The sequence below is a fragment of the Nannospalax galili genome, unplaced genomic scaffold (assembly GCF_000622305.1).
Source record: "Nannospalax galili isolate Female #2095 unplaced genomic scaffold, S.galili_v1.0 scaffold601, whole genome shotgun sequence".
In the NCBI taxonomy this organism is placed as follows: Eukaryota; Metazoa; Chordata; class Mammalia; order Rodentia; family Spalacidae; genus Nannospalax; species Nannospalax galili.
In genome coordinates this window covers 360,134-376,544 of record NW_008345690.1, presented here as the reverse complement: position 1 = coordinate 376,544, position 16,411 = coordinate 360,134, and the positions used below count along the sequence as shown (strand labels likewise).

Below are 16,411 nucleotides of genomic sequence, written 5' to 3'. Positions count from 1 at the left end.
CCAAGTCCCCTGGTTAAAGAATAAGAGGGGAAAAAAAAAAAAGCCAGGAAAGGAAGAAAAAAAAAATGGAAAAAAATATCCTGGTGGGTGAACTTGAGATTTGGGTCTGCAGGTAGAGGTGCCTGCTGCCAAGTCTGCTAACCTGAGTCAGATCCCTGGAACCCACATGGTGGAAGGAGAGAACTGACTCTCAGGTCGTCCTCTGATTTCCACATATTCAGAGACGTACACATAAATTCACTCACATATACATAATAAATAAAAATTAAATAAAAAAAAGTGGAAAGAAAGCTTAGTGAACAGGATCACATAGGCCACGTAGCTAATTGAGTTAGGTGATTTATACCCCAGTAGAATCTGGAGATTCCCAAGCCAAATATTGCCTAAGCCCAGACATCCTCATATTTTGCCCCCATCTTCTCCATTCTGGCAGACATTTGCCTGTGGACTGTCAGTAGGAGCCCCTCAGTACCACTGTTGGGCTCTTCCTGGTAAATAAGACATGTGTTCATGACAGCTATTGGAAAGTGGCATTAGCTGTGTTTGTGTTCCTCATGTGTCTGTTACAAATGGTGACTACTTGTTAGCTTCCAGTAACACCTTTCTCTGAGGGGTGTCAGGCCTGGTGGAGAACCTCACAGCCATCTACTATGATAGAAAGGAGTAAAAACTGCTGCTTACTTTCTTCTCTTACAGTATAATTTCAATAACCGGGGAAGCCTGACCTTTGAACCTCTAACTTTGGTTCCGATCCAGACCAAAATGATAGATGTGGATTCTCTTACAGATAAAGAGGTAATGGAAAAGTCTTAGGATGGAGGTTGGGGAAGAAATGTTAGTGGATGGGTAGAGAGTCTTCCTAAATTCCTTTTTCTGTTCTCATTTTTCACTTTAGAGTTGAGGTCTAGGTCAGCTGAGTCTGAATGGCTGAGGTCCTGGGAATTGGTAGCTTTTCCTGTATGTGTTGGGTTCTAGGCCCAGGTAGTCCTGGTCCATGAGCTGTTGTGGGGCTCTAGGGCTTATGGGTAGGAACAGTAGGCCATTGCTTTTCAAGAGAAATGGCTTCACTCTTCTTCCTTCGAGGCACTGAGCCAATGCATTAGTTACTTTTCTGTCATTGTGCTCAAATCACTGACAGAAGCAACTTGAGGGGGAAGGTTTGCTTTGGCTCACAGTTTTAGTTTTCAGTCCATTCTGGTGGGGAAGGCTGATGAACAGCTTTATCTGTGGCTGCAGGAGTGTGAGGCAGAGTCCATGAAAGAGTGAGAGGGAGAGAACCAGGGGCCAGCTGTTGCCCACCCTTAGAGACTATCCCTGCCAGCTAGGCCTCACCTCCTAAAGAGTTTATAGCCTCTAAAAATAGTACCACATGCTGGGGAACAAACATTCAAAGCATGAGCCCATGGGGGCACATTTCAGAATCAAACAACAGTCAAACAGTTGTTTAGCAAACATGGGCCCATTTTCTTTCCTACAAAGAGCCAGATGGATAGTGGGGCCTCCTGCAGCTGCACATGCCAGATTGTTTTCTTGTGTTGCATGAAACAATAAGGAAATGAGAAGCAGAATCCATTTTATGTGCCCAGTTTTCACGTAGATGAACAAGGTGGTCCCAGGCCTTCTGCCACTGCATTACTCTGGGGTCGTGAAACTTCATAACGCCTGGCATAACCTCAGAGGATTAGAGATACTTCACATCCTACAGTCAGTTCCCAGGCTCATGAGGCCAGGTGAGAGGTGGGTTAGGAGTAAGGCTTGAGGAAGCAGGCAGGATCAAGGTCACTGAAGAAATGGGGGCCTGAAATAGGGCAGAAACAATCAGTCCTGACAACCAGAACAGTTCTTAATCTGGGAAGCTGGAAACCAGGACACAAATTCCAGAACAAGGTAGGGGTCAGAAGTCCCAGTGATGATTGGTGGAAGCCTAAGGTAGTACAAGCACAACAGGCTACTCTAGGAATAATATGATTGTTACCTGAGACAGCCACTGCCCTCCTCCCAGGGGCCTTGGCATGCTTCAGGAGGCAGGACTGATCCTTACTGGGATCTGCTTGGGCCTAGTTCTTGGCATTAAGAGGGCTCAGCAAGCTCGGCGTGGTGGCATACGCCTTTAATCCCAACAGAGTGAAGCCATTTCTCTTGAAAAGCAATGGCCTACTGTTCCTACCCAGCAGAGGCAGGCAGATCTCTGCGAGTTCAAAGCCAGCCTAATCTTCATAGCAAGTTCAAGCCAACTGGGGTTACAGGGAGACTCTGTCTCAAAAAGATAAAAACAAAAACAAAAAATCCCAAAAAACAAAAAACTTAAGAGCTCAGCAGCTCTCCTGGGAGGCTGTAAAGTGGGATTCCTTAGAAGCCTCTTTTGTGTTTTTAATCTAACAAGTAGATGACAGAGAAAGGTGGTCATCTATTTCCTGTTTAGCTTTCCTGTGTGCTTGGGCACCCTTGCCTGATATTAGTAGCTTTGATTCAGCCAGCATTTCCATTCAAATGACACTGAAGGGGACTGGTGGTACTGCTTACAGATTGTAAATACATACAGAACAGGGCAATCCGCCTAGCCGAGTATAGCATCATCCATCTTGTCAGTGGGAAGAATCCTATCAGCAGTCCAGGAACTTCTTCAGTGCCTCAAAGTGATGCCTTAGGTGAAAAAGGGAACATGAACTTGTGGAGGCTTGGGAACCACCCTGCATAGAAGCCTTGTGTCCCATAGGAGGCTGTATCAGGATGTCCCTTGGGTATATCTTCCGGGGCCTTAGCAAGGGACTCTTGAAAGCTCAAGGCTGTGGCTTGCTGCAAAGCAATTTTAGGTTACACAGCCCTCCCGGTCCACCTGTGAGTCAGGAGGCAGTTGTCCCATGTGATGTTGCACTTTATTCAGGCATGTAGCATGAGGAGAATTGAAGCAAGGCCTATGAGGAGTCACAGACCACCCTGTGACACTTGACATAGACCACTGGAGTCTCCAGTGGCTTATTACTACACCTTGCATAGCCAAATCACTGAGGGATTATTTTGGACAGTTGTTCTTTGAATCATAAGCAAGATTTCTGTAGATACTAGTAAACAGTATCTGACATGCCAAGCAGATACTGTATGTATCATTTGTTATTTTAGCTAAGGGTCCTTTTCTTATATACCACTTAGTCTGTGGCATCATTTTATCTGAAGGGATGATAATAACTCACAACAAAGGCTGTCCATTGTTTCTAAAATACCTGGTCACTTTAGTATCTCTCAGTCTGTTCTTGACAGTCTCTTTAGGGATTTTTTTGGGGTGGGTCTGCATTCTGTCATTTGTCACCAGATGGCAGTAGAGGACTTTAGTCAGATGTGAATTTGGGCAGACTTCAGAGCCTTGGGATATTGCTTAGGCCCTATTGAGGCTTACACTATCCTGTGTCTCCCCGTCCTCAACCAAAAAGGCTTTTGGGGGTGTCCCTTTGGCCCCAGGGCTACAACAGGCCCCTGCCCTCACTCTTTAGCTATTTGCACTTGCTGGTGGCTTTTTGGCCCTGCTTAGCCTTGCTGCAGACACAGAGCAGTTCACTAGCTTTTGACACCCTCACCACTACTTCCCCTGTGCCTAGCAGGGATAATTGGCTTTTATCATTGGGCTATGTCAGAGCCAGTTGGTAGTGCTTCTCTATCTGTCCACCTTCATGTTTATGTGCCCATCTTGAGCCCTCAGGCAGACATTGGTACCTGGTGCAGGCTGTTGCCTGAAGCTAGCGCCTTTGTAACACCACAGTCTACCTGAATGGCATCTGCCTAGACCAATGGCAGTATCAGTTTCATCAGCCTTGGTCCAGCTAGGCGTATGGTCAGGTCCATCCTATGGACAGTGTTATCATGTGAGTAAAACTGTCTTCATTCCACCCTCCTTTTCCCACCAAGAGATTCCACCCTTTTACCTGCCACAGTACTTTCAGCATCAGGCCTGTGGATCAGTCCCCACTCAGGTACCAAGTCCCATCAGCACCTCCTTTCTTTGATCCTTGTTTGATCCCCTGATGTGGTGACATATTCCACCAACAACAGAAAGTCATGCTTATTTCCAGTCCTTCTCTGAAGCACTACAGCCCTTGGCCACTAAAAGTTTTGGATCATCTAGACAGCCACATTGACAAGAGCCACCTGGACTTGGCTGATCCCCATTTACTTAGCTGTAAACATAGGATGGGAAGCTCAGCCTCTTAGCTGAGTAGCATCTAGTCTTAGCAGGAGTCCTCACAGCTGTCCAGGGCTTGTTCACCACCCTAAGATAGTTCAGGGTTAAGGGACTGGGTCCATATGGGTGGGTACAGGAACTGCTAATTGAGTGACCTGATCCCATCTCTTATAATCATCAATGTGGCTTCTGCCAGGGGTCCTGCCAAGAGGAGGTCCTGGTTACAAGTTCCTCTGCACTTAGGGAAGCCCAGTGTCTTAGCTTGTCATTGGTGTTTTGGGTTCCCTCATAGTCACTTCTAGTCCAACTTGAAAAAACTCTTCTGGGACCAGTTCACCATAAGCAGTGCAGCCCGGTCCCATCTCTTTACAGAGAAATAGACATAAGGAAATCACCTGTCATGGAGCAAGAGGAAAGGGCTTTGTGCATCCTTCCTCTCAGCTTTGACCTCAGCACCCAGGTCTCTTATTGTTGGCCTTTGCAGCTCTTTGGTAACTGTGTGATATTGAATATCGTATCCTTTCTTCTCCCTGCAGCGTGACTGGCTCAACAATTACCACCAGACCTGCAGGGATGTGGTTGGGAAGGAACTGCAGAAACAGGGCCGCCAGGAAGCTCTCGAATGGCTCATCAGAGAGACAGAGCCTGTCTCCAAGCAGCATTGATATCTCCCTGGTTTTGTTTGTCTAAAATGCTCAGAGGAAAAGAAGAAACAGCAGATCCCGACTTCTTTCTCCTTACCTCTTCCTTCTTAACTCCCCTTTTTACTTTTAGATGCTAAGAAGAACTGAAAATCTTCTTATCCACTTTGATATTTTCTTGCAAACAGTCTTTTATGATTTTTTAATTGTTGAGAATGAGCCAAGAATAAAATTGCTATGCCAGAAGAAGAGCCCCCATAAAGCTGAAGACTTGACAAGGGGGAGACACCCTGAGCCTCCTGGTGATGGTGAACCAGTGAGTGCCCCATGGTAGTCACGTTCCAGGTGCTAGCACATCATTCACGATCACCTTGATGTTCACAAGACCTATTTATGATCAGCAAATAAAAACGTTGAAACTCTCTTTGTGTGAGCTGTCTTTCCTCAAATTGCTGCTTCCCTTGAGTCTGGCGTGCTCATCTCCAGGGCTTCTGGGCATGTGCTCTTTAGGTGGAGGACTGACTTTAAGGGACCCCTGGCCTCCCTGCACATTTTCTGACTAGTTGCAAGCATTGTTTTATTTTCTCTGGAAAGCCCACTGTTTTTATAGTTTTTCAATTTAAAAATACATAATTGATATTAAAAACAAAAAATTGTGTCAAAAGTGACAGTTTCATCCACTCTTTAGGAGTAGATGTCTCACTCAAATTGCTGTAGCCCTTAGCTTGTTTCTTTCTTTCTTCCCCTCCCTCCCTCCCTCCCTCCCTTCCTTTTTTTTTTTTTTGTGGTGCTGGAGGTTGGATCTAGGGCCTCACACAGGCTAGGCAGGAGCTCTGCCACCGAGCTGTTACATCCCCAGACCTCTTATTTGTAGACAGAATTTTGCAACAAGTTTCTGCTTTTCCAGTTCTGTAGTCTTTCTCTCTATTTGCACAATTAGAGAAAACCACAGAGGCCAAGGGAGCTAGCTTAGTTGAGGATGGGCAAATAGCCCATCTCTTGGCTGCAGTATCTGAGGGGTGCCCTATGTAGCCACCTTGCAGTAGGAGTGAGCCTCCGTTGCCCTCGACAGTAACTTGCTTAATAATGGACTCTCTTCTTTTTCTTGTCATCCCTCTCTTTCATCTGTGCCCTTGCATGCAAATCCTGTCTTAGGACCTGGAACCCAGACTAGAGAGAGTTCTTAGGTACAGCTGTTCTTGTCTGCTGCGGACGTGCCAGCTTCTCTGTATTCAGCACTGGGTAAATAGTGAAAATTTTGGGATAAAATTTTTTTATTTTAAAAATATTTTTATGTGTATGAATGTATTGCCTGTATTCATGTAAGTGCACTTGGGTTGTGCACTGCCCATGGAGGTCAGAAGAGGGTGTTGGATTCCCCTGGAACTGGAGTTAGGATGGTTGTTAGCCACCATAACTTTGAGTCCTGCTTAAGTCCCCACAGGGTTGTCTTAATTCTGTTACCACAATAAAGCTGTGCTCTTTCGAGACATGAAAACCCCTTGCAGCAGCCGCCCAGCCAGGTCTCCAACCTCAGGTCCCAGCAATGACGCCCACCAGCCACCCCAGGGCACAGCCCCAACCAGATTGATAGGGAGTTCCACAAGCACATCTCCTCCACTGTTGCCCACACAAGTGTACTATATACATTCTTAGTAGGAAGTCGAAATTCATCATACATTTACTTCATTTCTTAGCTTGACCTTCTAGTAAATCTTTAGCTTCGTTGATTTTGGCTGCTATGTAAGGAGAGCCTCCTCTGTCTGGATGATTTAAGAGCATTATTCGTCAATGAGCATCTCTAATCTTCCCTTTATTGGCAGTAGGGCTCATGCCCAGTGTTAATGATGCTTCCTGTTTCATCGTTTTGGGTTCGAATCCACCTCTGTAGTAGCTACCACTGAAGGCAGATAGATTTTGGTAGACTTTGAAAAACTTGTTTTACTTGAGGTTCCACATGCTTCATGGCTGGTAAAACATAATGGCCCACAAATCCCACAGCAGCAATGGTCAGTCCGACTGCTACCATTGCACTGGCTGTGGCTCCGCCACCTGGCCCTGTGTGCTCATCCCAGCTGAGCTCGGCCGCAGGGGCAGCAGCCCTAATTTGCTTTTATAGCCTGGCAGTGTATCCAGTTTTTTTTCGATATTGATATATATGTATATATTCTTTTTAACTGATGTGTATTTACCTTTTAAGGCAGAATGTGACTTGGGCTCTATATTTCTATTTCCAAGCCTTGCTGATTACTTTTTATTTGTTTTTATAAGACCTAGAGAAGCTTAGGGTTTTGTTCCCCAATACTTTGGTGAACAAGTCATGCGGTAAATTCCTCCCATCAAGTTGTTTCAGTTTAACAGGAACTATACATAGGATGTGTGTATGTTTTAAAGACTACATCTTTCATATTGCTATGTTCTCAAACTGGTCTTGTTAAAAGTTTTTGCTTTTATATTTTGATTTTATTTTTAATTATAGGTATGCCTATGTCTGTATGGGAGTATGTGCACATGTGAGTGAAGTTGTCTGTGAAGGTGAGAAGAGGCGTCAGATCCACTGGAGCTGGAGTTCCAGGCAATTGGGAGCCACCCGATGTAGATGCTGGGAACTGAACTTGGGTCTGTTGCAAGAGCAGTATGTGCTCTTAACCACTGAGCCATTTCTACAGCCCCCATTTTAGTTTCTAGACTGATTTGAAAGAAGTATTAGTTGCTTAAATAATGTAAAAAACAACAAAAAATGGAGTCAAACCATTGTTACAATAATACTAGCTTTTTATAATTGCCTATGTGTTTAACCTCTATTGAATTTTAAAGTTGTGTGGCACTGAGTTGCTGTCTTGTGTCCTGTCAGTTCCTCTTCAGTATCCCTTAAGCATTTCTTGGACAGTAGGTCTAGTCGTAGTTTTGTGTATCTATTTTTAGGAATGTCTTAATTTCTCACTTTTGAAGAACAGCTTTGCTGGATATATGCTTCTTGGTTGACATTTCTTTCTTCTGGCCTCAAAAGTTTCTGATGAGAAATGTGCAGATAATCTGACTGAATGTTCCTTGTAGGTGACAAATCAGTTTTCTAGTGCTTTCAGACTTTTGGAAAGTTTGATTATAATGCGTCTCAGTGAGAGTCTCTGAGTTAACTTCATAGGAGTTGACAGACTTCTTGGATGTTTACATTCATGTCTTTTATCAAATTTGGGGATTTTCTAGACATTATTTCTTCCAGTATTCCTCCACCGTGTCTTCTGTCACAGATCCTTGTGTATGTGGGACTGCCGGGTGTTACCTCACAGCTTCCTTGAGCTCCCTTTGCTTTTCAATCTTCATTCCGTTCCTCAGATTTGATAGTTTCAAATGTCCTGTCTTCCGTTTACAATTCGCTTTTCTGCCTGCTCAAAAATGCCTTTGAATCCCACTAATCAAATTTTCATTTGACTATCAGTTTTAGCTCCAGAATTTATTTTTGGTTTCTTTTTGTATTTCTTTCAGACACTGTCTTGGCTTTCTACACATTTTTTTCCTTGAGCTCTTTGAACATCTTAAGACATTTGTTTTAAAGTCATTGTCTTGTAGGCCTGCCGTCAGGTTTTTTGTTATTCAAGGATAGTTGAGTTTTTTTCCTTTAAAGGTATCATACCCCAGGGACTGGGGAGGTGGCTTAGGGGTTAAGAGCACTGGCTGCTCTTGCAGAGGACCTGAGTTCAATTTACATCACCCACATGGCAACTAACAACCATCCCTAACTCTAGTTTCGGGGGAATCTGATTTCCTCTTCTGACCTCCGTGGGCGTTGCACAACACAGGTCGCTTACATAATTGCAGGCTCATATACATAAAATAATAAAATACTTTAATAAAGTATCATGCCCCTCTCTTTCTTCTCTGCACTGAGATCAGCTCTCCTGCCTTGGCCTCTCACTCCTGGAAGTGTATACCTGCTCCAAGTTCATCTTTACCTGTTTCTTGGTCAAGAGCTGCTCTCGGCGACTGAGTTGACGGCACTCTGCAGTGGTGTTGAACCAACCAGAGACGTTGGCAATTGAAAGCCTCAGCAGCTTGGCAGTCCCAGGTCCCCTGACCTCACTGGTTCCTAGCTATAGCTTCTAAACCAGCACCATTTTGAGGGACTTCAACATGGCAGCCAAGTTCATTGGGGCTAGGGCTGCCACAGTTGGGGTGGCTGGCTCTGGGGATGGGACTGGGACAGTGTTAGGGAGCCTCATCATTGGTTATACAGGAACCCATCTTTGAAGCAACAGCTCTTCTATACAATTCTGGGCTTTGCCCATGTGACTCTTTTGCCTAATGGTGGCCTGTCTCATCCTCTTTGCCATGAGAAACAGCTATCTCCACCTCATAGTTCTTTGTCCTGTGTCTCCTCTGTCCTTTTCCTTTACCTCCCCAGGAAGGCTGGGGAAAGTGATTGGCTCAGGGTTTGACAGAGAAAAGACAAATACTGTTTTAATAAGAAAAAAAAAGTCATACTTTCCCCTTTGTATGTTTGGTGACTCTTGAAAGTTGGACATTTGAGCATAGTGTAATTCCAATCAAATTCTTCTTTGGGGTTGCTGTGTTTTGTTATTGCTAATTATTGTTGTTGCAGTTTCTAGGCCAGGGATCAGCTTGTGGTAATAACTTAGTCTTGAGACTTTTCTGGAACAACTGAGCTTTTCCCTGGGGGGCGATTTGCTTTTCTGTTTTCCCATTTTTGAATGTGATAGGTTTTTATTATATTTTTTGTTCTTCTTTAATTGAATTTTTGCAAATTTCATACATTTTGATCCCATCTGTACCCCTTTCATAGCCCCCTGATGAATTTCATGTATTCTGTCATATATATATAGTAAAGGGCTTATTTAGTCCAATTTGGGTCCCCAAATGAAAGAATAACCAACTTCCCATTTCCTAGTAGTTATCAGTTGCTAATGGTTCCTAGGCTAAGGTTAGGGCTTTTTCCCCACATCTATGGCAGGATTTTTTTCTGGTTTGAGCTTGCATGGAACTTGTATATCCTGTCACCATTGCTATAAGTTCATATGAGTAACTGACCAGCTGTCTGGAAAACTGTTTCCTTTTGGTTATCCACCACCTCTTGGCTCTTGCAATCTTTTCACCCCTCTTTCACAATGGTCCCTGAGCCTTGGGAGGCAGAGGTTTGATAAAGGTGTCCCATTTAGGGATATGTACTCTGCAATGTCTCTTTCACTGCAGTTTGAGCATTTGTGGGTCTCTGTTGCATGAGAAAGCTTGGCTGGTGAGAGTTGAGAGGTACATTAATATTCTTTCTGTCCCTTGTTCCACTATAGTTTAAAAAATATATTGTAAAATTCTTTATTAATTAGTTTTCTATTAATTTGGAGAATTTCATACAAGCATATGGTATACATGTATGATCCATATCTATATCTAATCTATATATCTATATCTGTATCTGGTCTTTTTGAGACAGGGTCTTCCTATAGCCCCAGGTGACCAGGAACTCATGTGGACCAGGCTGGCTTCTGTCTTACAGTGATCTGTCGGCCTTTGCCTTGTTGGGGTTAAAGGCATGTGCTACCACACCAAGTGCATATAATGTATTCTCATCATAACCCCCCCTACTCCCCCTAACTCCTCCCAGAACTACCCTCCTAGTGTTCTAGTTTTTAATCTCTGGTTCCTAAAAGGGGAGAACAAATGGAGGAAAAAGATAATGGCCCTTTAAATCTAGAAGTGACTTTGAAGGAGGAAGTGCTTCAACTCTGCAGGGAGGTGTGACAACACTGTCCAGCTCTGCACTTTTCATTTTTAATTTTTTGACACAAGGGCTGGCCTGGAACTCACTGTGTAGACCAGGCTGGCCTTGAACTCACAGATTCACTCGCCTCTGCCTCCTGAGTGCTGTGATTAAAGGTGTGCCACCATACCTGTCCACCTCTGCACTTTTGATCAGAAGCAGCAATTATGTATCTGAGTACAGCCTCACCTATATGAAGGTCCATTTTGCTCCCTGGATTGCCTCCAAGCTCTGCAGAACACCTCTCTGCCAAGGGGAGGAGGTATGTGTGTGTGTGTGTGTGTTGGGGGAGGGCAGGTAATTGCTACAAGGCTAAAGCCTGAATTAGCCTGAGTTTGCTGTCAAGTTGTACCCTGTAAAGTTGTAAGTCTTCAATAGACTGTAGTCGCCAAATGGTCAGATCAGACAGTCAGTTGTCTAGGGAAGGAGACAGATTGCTGATGCTCCCTATTTAGGCATCTTTGTACAATCCTCTCACTAGATGTTAAACCACATCTTTAATTTGAATGACTTTGACAGAGGAACAAATATAAACATACTTTGGCTGTTCATCAAAGCATGGTTGGCAGTGTCCATTATTTTCTCCAGCTAAGGGAGTGGAGAACAAAAGAACTAATCTATCATTTGGAACCAAGGTGGAAAGTTTTTACTAGTAGAGTGAGCCTAAGTTGACAGAATACCTAAACAAACTAGCCAACATGCCCCCCCCCCCAAGAATCCATGCTTCTAACTTGCTATGAGGAGGAAATAAGATCTAGTGCTTCTCAAGTTATTTTTGCCACAAGGTCAGAAAAGCGTAGAAACAGTGCCTCCAGATAAATAGCAGGATGTATTTTGATCCTCTGAAGATCATTTCTTGAATATCTTCTGCCCATACTTGGTCATATTTCTAATAAGTACCATAAAGTAGGACTTAGAGGCGAAATCCCTCTCCAAATGATAGAATGGATTAGTCATGTTTCTCATCCATCATTCACCTGGAAGGCAGGAGGTGTCCCCTTAGGACTCAGTCTGTCGTCTCCTGATATCCTGAAAGCTTCCTTAGCCAAAGAAATGGGAACTGTGAATCACAGTTGATTTCAAGTTTAAACAGACCATAACTCAAGTGTGACGGCAACTCCACTGTTTGTTCATCAGGCTGTTAAGCCTGTCACTTCCCCAGGCAGCCTCAGAGCAGTTTGACTTAATTGGCTCCAGCCACAGAAGCAAAGCTGACAGGTGCCAGGTGCCTGGAGCTTCCTGCCCGGCCTGTATTGTCCTAGCATTAAGCCCACCAGATCTAAACTAAGTGAGACAGTCATAAAGACAGGGCCAGAATCCAACTCTAACGTCCCAGAGCTCAAGGGAGGACAGCGAGATAGAAATGCAGATCAAGAGAATCTCTGCTACTTTTAGATAAATGATAAATGTTAATGGGAAAATAGACATTATGCTGAATTATAGAACTCTAAGGAAACTAGTCTCACTTCTGCCTGTTTGCTCTCTTCCCTGGTAAAGTGATATGTCCAAGGTAGGGAAGATTCCAGGAAGGACTTCCTCCACTGAACACCCAAAGGGGGTTGACTGGGAAGCTTTTCACTCTGGTCCTTCTGTGATGCTTGCTTCTGGGAGAGAGCCTGCCTTCACAATCTTGTGAGCTTCTCCAGTCCAGGGGTTGGACTGGCACCTGACGGCCAGCAACAATCTTCAGTCCTTTTCCTCATCCGATCAATTCAGGATTAAGAACATGACTGGGAAATGAGCCCAGGAGTCTGACCAGCCTCTGGGGTCGGGGCCGGGGGGTGTAGCATTTGGCTTCCTCAGCTGCTGGGGGTTTATACCAGTGACGATGTGGAGACTCAGCATGAAGTATTTTGCACTTATCAGTGCTTGAGCGCTTCTGGCTTCTTGGGGAGAGTGGTAGTTGTTCTAGAGGGTTTCAAGAGAGGAGGTGAGTACGTGGCAATGTGTGTGTGTGTGGCGTTTATGTGCATGTGCACATGCATGTATGTGGAGGCCAGACATCAATGATTGGTGTCTTCCTCTATTGTCTTCCACCTTATTCTTTGAGACACAGTCTCACTGAACTTGGAGCTCAATGATTCAGTGAAGTCCCAGGGATCTTTCTGCTTCTATCTCCCCAGCACTGGGATTACAGGTGTGTGCTGCTGTGTCTGACTTTTTACATTGCAGGGATCCAAACTCAGATCCCCATGCTTGTGTAACAAACTCTTTACTAACTGACCTGTCTCCCCAGCCTGTGCTTGGCAACTGTAAAGCCTATGCTGCGGTCATTCTGCTAGTCAGAGAACAAAGATTAAGGAATTCACAGGATTTAAAAATAAAAATGCAGATTCTGATAACTTTTGGCTTAGTTTTTGAATCTCTCCAAATCATTCCATAAAATCACAGAGAAACTAAGATAGCAAAACTCAAACACAAGGATGAGGTTTACAACAAATAGGTGGCAAGGCCCTTCATACTCCCTCAGCAGGAACAGTAGGAGCCTAACTAGGATGCTGTGCACATCTGTGTTGGAACAAAGTGAAGGAGGCAGCAAGGTGCTGAAGGGGCCTGAGAACGGAACTGCCAAACAACCAGCTTAGTCTCCACAAGTCAGTGAAGGAGGCATCAGCAGAACTGGGAGCAGTTTGCACACTCCAGTGGGTGAGTGTAGGCGTTTAATAGGGACTGGAGCAGCCAGAATCCCAGCAACTTGCAAAGCCCCACAGTGAGGAGAAGCTGCTGGGAACAGACTCAAATAAGAACAGGACAGGTAGAGATGAAGGAGAGAAGATTGTCCAGCCCAGATCAGAGCCAGGAGAGCTCATAAAGTAGGTGCTGTATTTTAGAACACTTCACAGTATCAACAGAAAAAGTTGTTATAAAGCCCCAAATAATAAAAATGATCTTTATACAAGTTTCGCTTTCTGAAGTTCAGAAAAATTAATGTCATAGAAAAATGACAGAAAAAGATAGAGGTAAAATGCTATAAAAATTTGAAAAATGGCAGAATTATATGCCAAGAATGAAAACACATCCCAAAGACATACTGGTAAAACATGAAAATTGTTCCAAACCCCACAGGCTTGAAGGTAATGTATGCAAGAACAGCATTCAACCACAAATAGAAAAGTCTTATTGAGAGAGCTCAGGAAAATATGAAAAAATCCAATCATGCTAATCAGTGAAGACTGAAATGGGAAGAATACAAGAAGAGGAGCACAGCAGACAGCAAAACAGAAAACGAATGAGGGAAATGCAACAGTTCAAACAAGGGGCTGGGGAAATGGCTCAGTCAGTCAAGTACTTGCTGCACACACATGAGGATCTGAGTTGGGATCCCTTGTAGCCACATTTGGCAGTGTGCACCCACAACTCCAGCCCTGGGGAGCAAGAGACGCAGACCAGCTGGTGGGGCTGAGTTATGAGAGACCCTGTCTCCAAACAAAAAGCGCTGAAGAGCAACTGAAGCAATTAAAGAAGACAACCGACACATCAGTCTATGGACGCTAATATGTGCCTATGCACCTACACACACACACACACGCATGCACACACACACACACACACACACACACAAAGGTCAAAGCAAAATGAATAAAAAGGCACTAGAGAATGTGACAAAGACACACACAAAATTCAACATTTATAAGGTTTCTCTAAAGAAGAAAACTAAAACAAGGGATCAGAACAGATCCATAAAATATTCAAGAAAACATTCCCGAGATTAAAGAATAAAAATTTGAAATGACATATTGAAGAGGCACACTTATAGCTACATAAATAAAACAAGAATTTGCAATAGTGCATAATATGAACAATTTGTTGGACTTCAAAGTAAAGGAAATAAATCCTTTTATATTCAAGGAAAATACCCACAAAATACTTAATGGTGGAAAAATAACCAAATTGCTATTAGACTTTTTCACAGCAACACTAGGGCAGAAGAAAGTGGAATGTTAGTTACAAGGATTTTCATTATAATTTATTACACTCTGTGTTTGTTTTAGGTAGTTTTGGTATCTATGATAAAATTAATAACCACAAGGATTTCTTTTTTAACCTAGTACTGACAGCTACTAGGTGGGCAAGGTTAACTACATTAGTGCTGGTGGACTTGGTATTGGATGAAGGAGAGAACAGGTATCCTGTATAAAGTTGGCAGGCACTGCCAACTCTAACTGGTTTGCCATAGGATGAAGAGTGTTTAAGGAAAAGAGAGAAAATATGATTTTAAGGAGGAGCTGAAACTGTGTACATGTGTGATGTGTGCATATGTGTGTGTATTTTTCTGCGTGCATGTGAGCATACATATGTGTGGGTGTGCATGCTTGTGTGTGTGCATGTAGAAGCCTGAGGTTGATATTGGTAGTCATCCTTTTCCATCCGCCTTCAATCTTATTCTATCAATGGAACCCAGAGTTTGATAGAGATCTGTCTCCACCTTCCAAGGGCCCCCACATTCACCTAGCATTTATGTGGGTTTCTGGAGATCTGAACTCTAGCCTTCATGCTGCAAAAGACACACTAGGTCACTTGGTCAAGAATTTCTCAATGGACAGGGGCTGGGGAAATGGTTCAGTGGTTAAGAGCCCTGACTGTTCTTGCAGAAGATCTGGATTAAAATCCCATCACCCACATGGCAGCTAACAACCTTCTGTGACTCCAGTTCCAGGGATTCGATGCCCTCTTCTGTCCTCTGCAGGCATTGCACAATATGTGTGCACTTACATGCATGCAAACGATACAATCATATACTTAACAGAAAAAGAATCTCTCAGTGGGGGTGGGGAGGTGGCTCAGTGGTTAAGAGCACTTGCTGCTCTTGCAGAGGACCTGGGTTCAGTTTTGAGCACCCACATAGTGACTCATCACCTTCTGTGACTCCAGTTCAGGGGATCCAACACCCTCTTCTGGCCTCCACGACCAGGCATGCACATGGTTACTTGCATAGATGCAGGCAAAACACTCATGAAATAAATAAATAATAAGTGGAGAGAGGAGAGAGAGAGAGAGAGAGAGAGAGAGAGAGAGAGAGAGAGAGACTTAGCTGGTATAAAAAACCCAGAGAGAATTGCATTAGTTAAAAAAACCTACTGAAAAATTACACATACAATATCTCTACAGGAGTCCATATGTATAGCTGAAGGCCATATAACAAGAAACAGTGCCAGATAGGAGAAACCTCCCTTCAAGTTGCTGGCCAGGGTAGTCCAAGAGACTACCAAAATTATACAGGCTATTGCCACAGCCCTTGATTGCCTCCCAGAACTTGAAGGTTAAGACCCTATTGCTGAAGACAAGACACTTTAGACACAGGACTTGGAGCAACAGAGCTGGAACTGACCTGGAAGCCACCCTTGAAGACTAGCTCTCATAGATTTGGAGAACCATATGCAAACTGCTAAGGGAGAACATCAATTGATGGTCCAACCCCAGTTTTAAGGCCCAATAACCACACCAATTGCTGGCTCCAAGAGTTCCATGGTTCTTGGCAAGAGTGCTGTTTGACAAAGTTCCAGCCGAAAGCCGATGACCGCTGTTCTTTTGGTGGATCTCCCTTCCCCAGTTACTCCTGGTTTTTGTAATTTGTATAACCTTCCCTTCTTTAAGTATTCTGATAACCAACTCTGATGATGGCTTGGGAAACCAAAACGGGGAAATCTCTGCCTTTAGCAGAATTATTATGTTACTGAAACAAAATGAAAGTAATAAGATAGACGACTTCCTCCTATGACTATGACCTCGTTTGGACCTGCATTTGTGATAAATAATGAGGCTTGGTTTCCCCCAAAAGGAAAAGACAGCATGCAATAGATGCCCTGCTTCCTTTTACAGGGG

General features: G+C 43.8%; 1 protein-coding gene and 2 pseudogenes across 1 annotated transcript in view; 2 read left to right on the top strand and 1 right to left on the bottom strand.

Annotated features, from left to right (window-relative positions):
• Xpnpep1 (X-prolyl aminopeptidase 1) overlaps positions 1–5,238 on the top strand; it is a 57,395-nt gene extending 52,157 nt beyond the window's left edge. The window contains exons 20-21 of the mRNA XM_008841754.3: positions 697–795; positions 4,711–5,238. Of these exons, the coding sequence (XP_008839976.1) occupies positions 697–795; positions 4,711–4,839 (228 nt within the window). The 3' untranslated portion in view covers positions 4,840–5,238. The remainder of the gene's footprint in view (positions 1–696; positions 796–4,710) is intronic.
• Positions 5,239–6,501: 1,263 nt separating this feature from the next.
• On the bottom strand, positions 6,502–6,847 carry LOC103741073 (annotated as a pseudogene).
• A 288-nt stretch (positions 6,848–7,135) lies between these two features.
• The window catches only part of LOC115071838, a 54,941-nt pseudogene continuing 45,665 nt past the window's right edge, over positions 7,136–16,411 (top strand).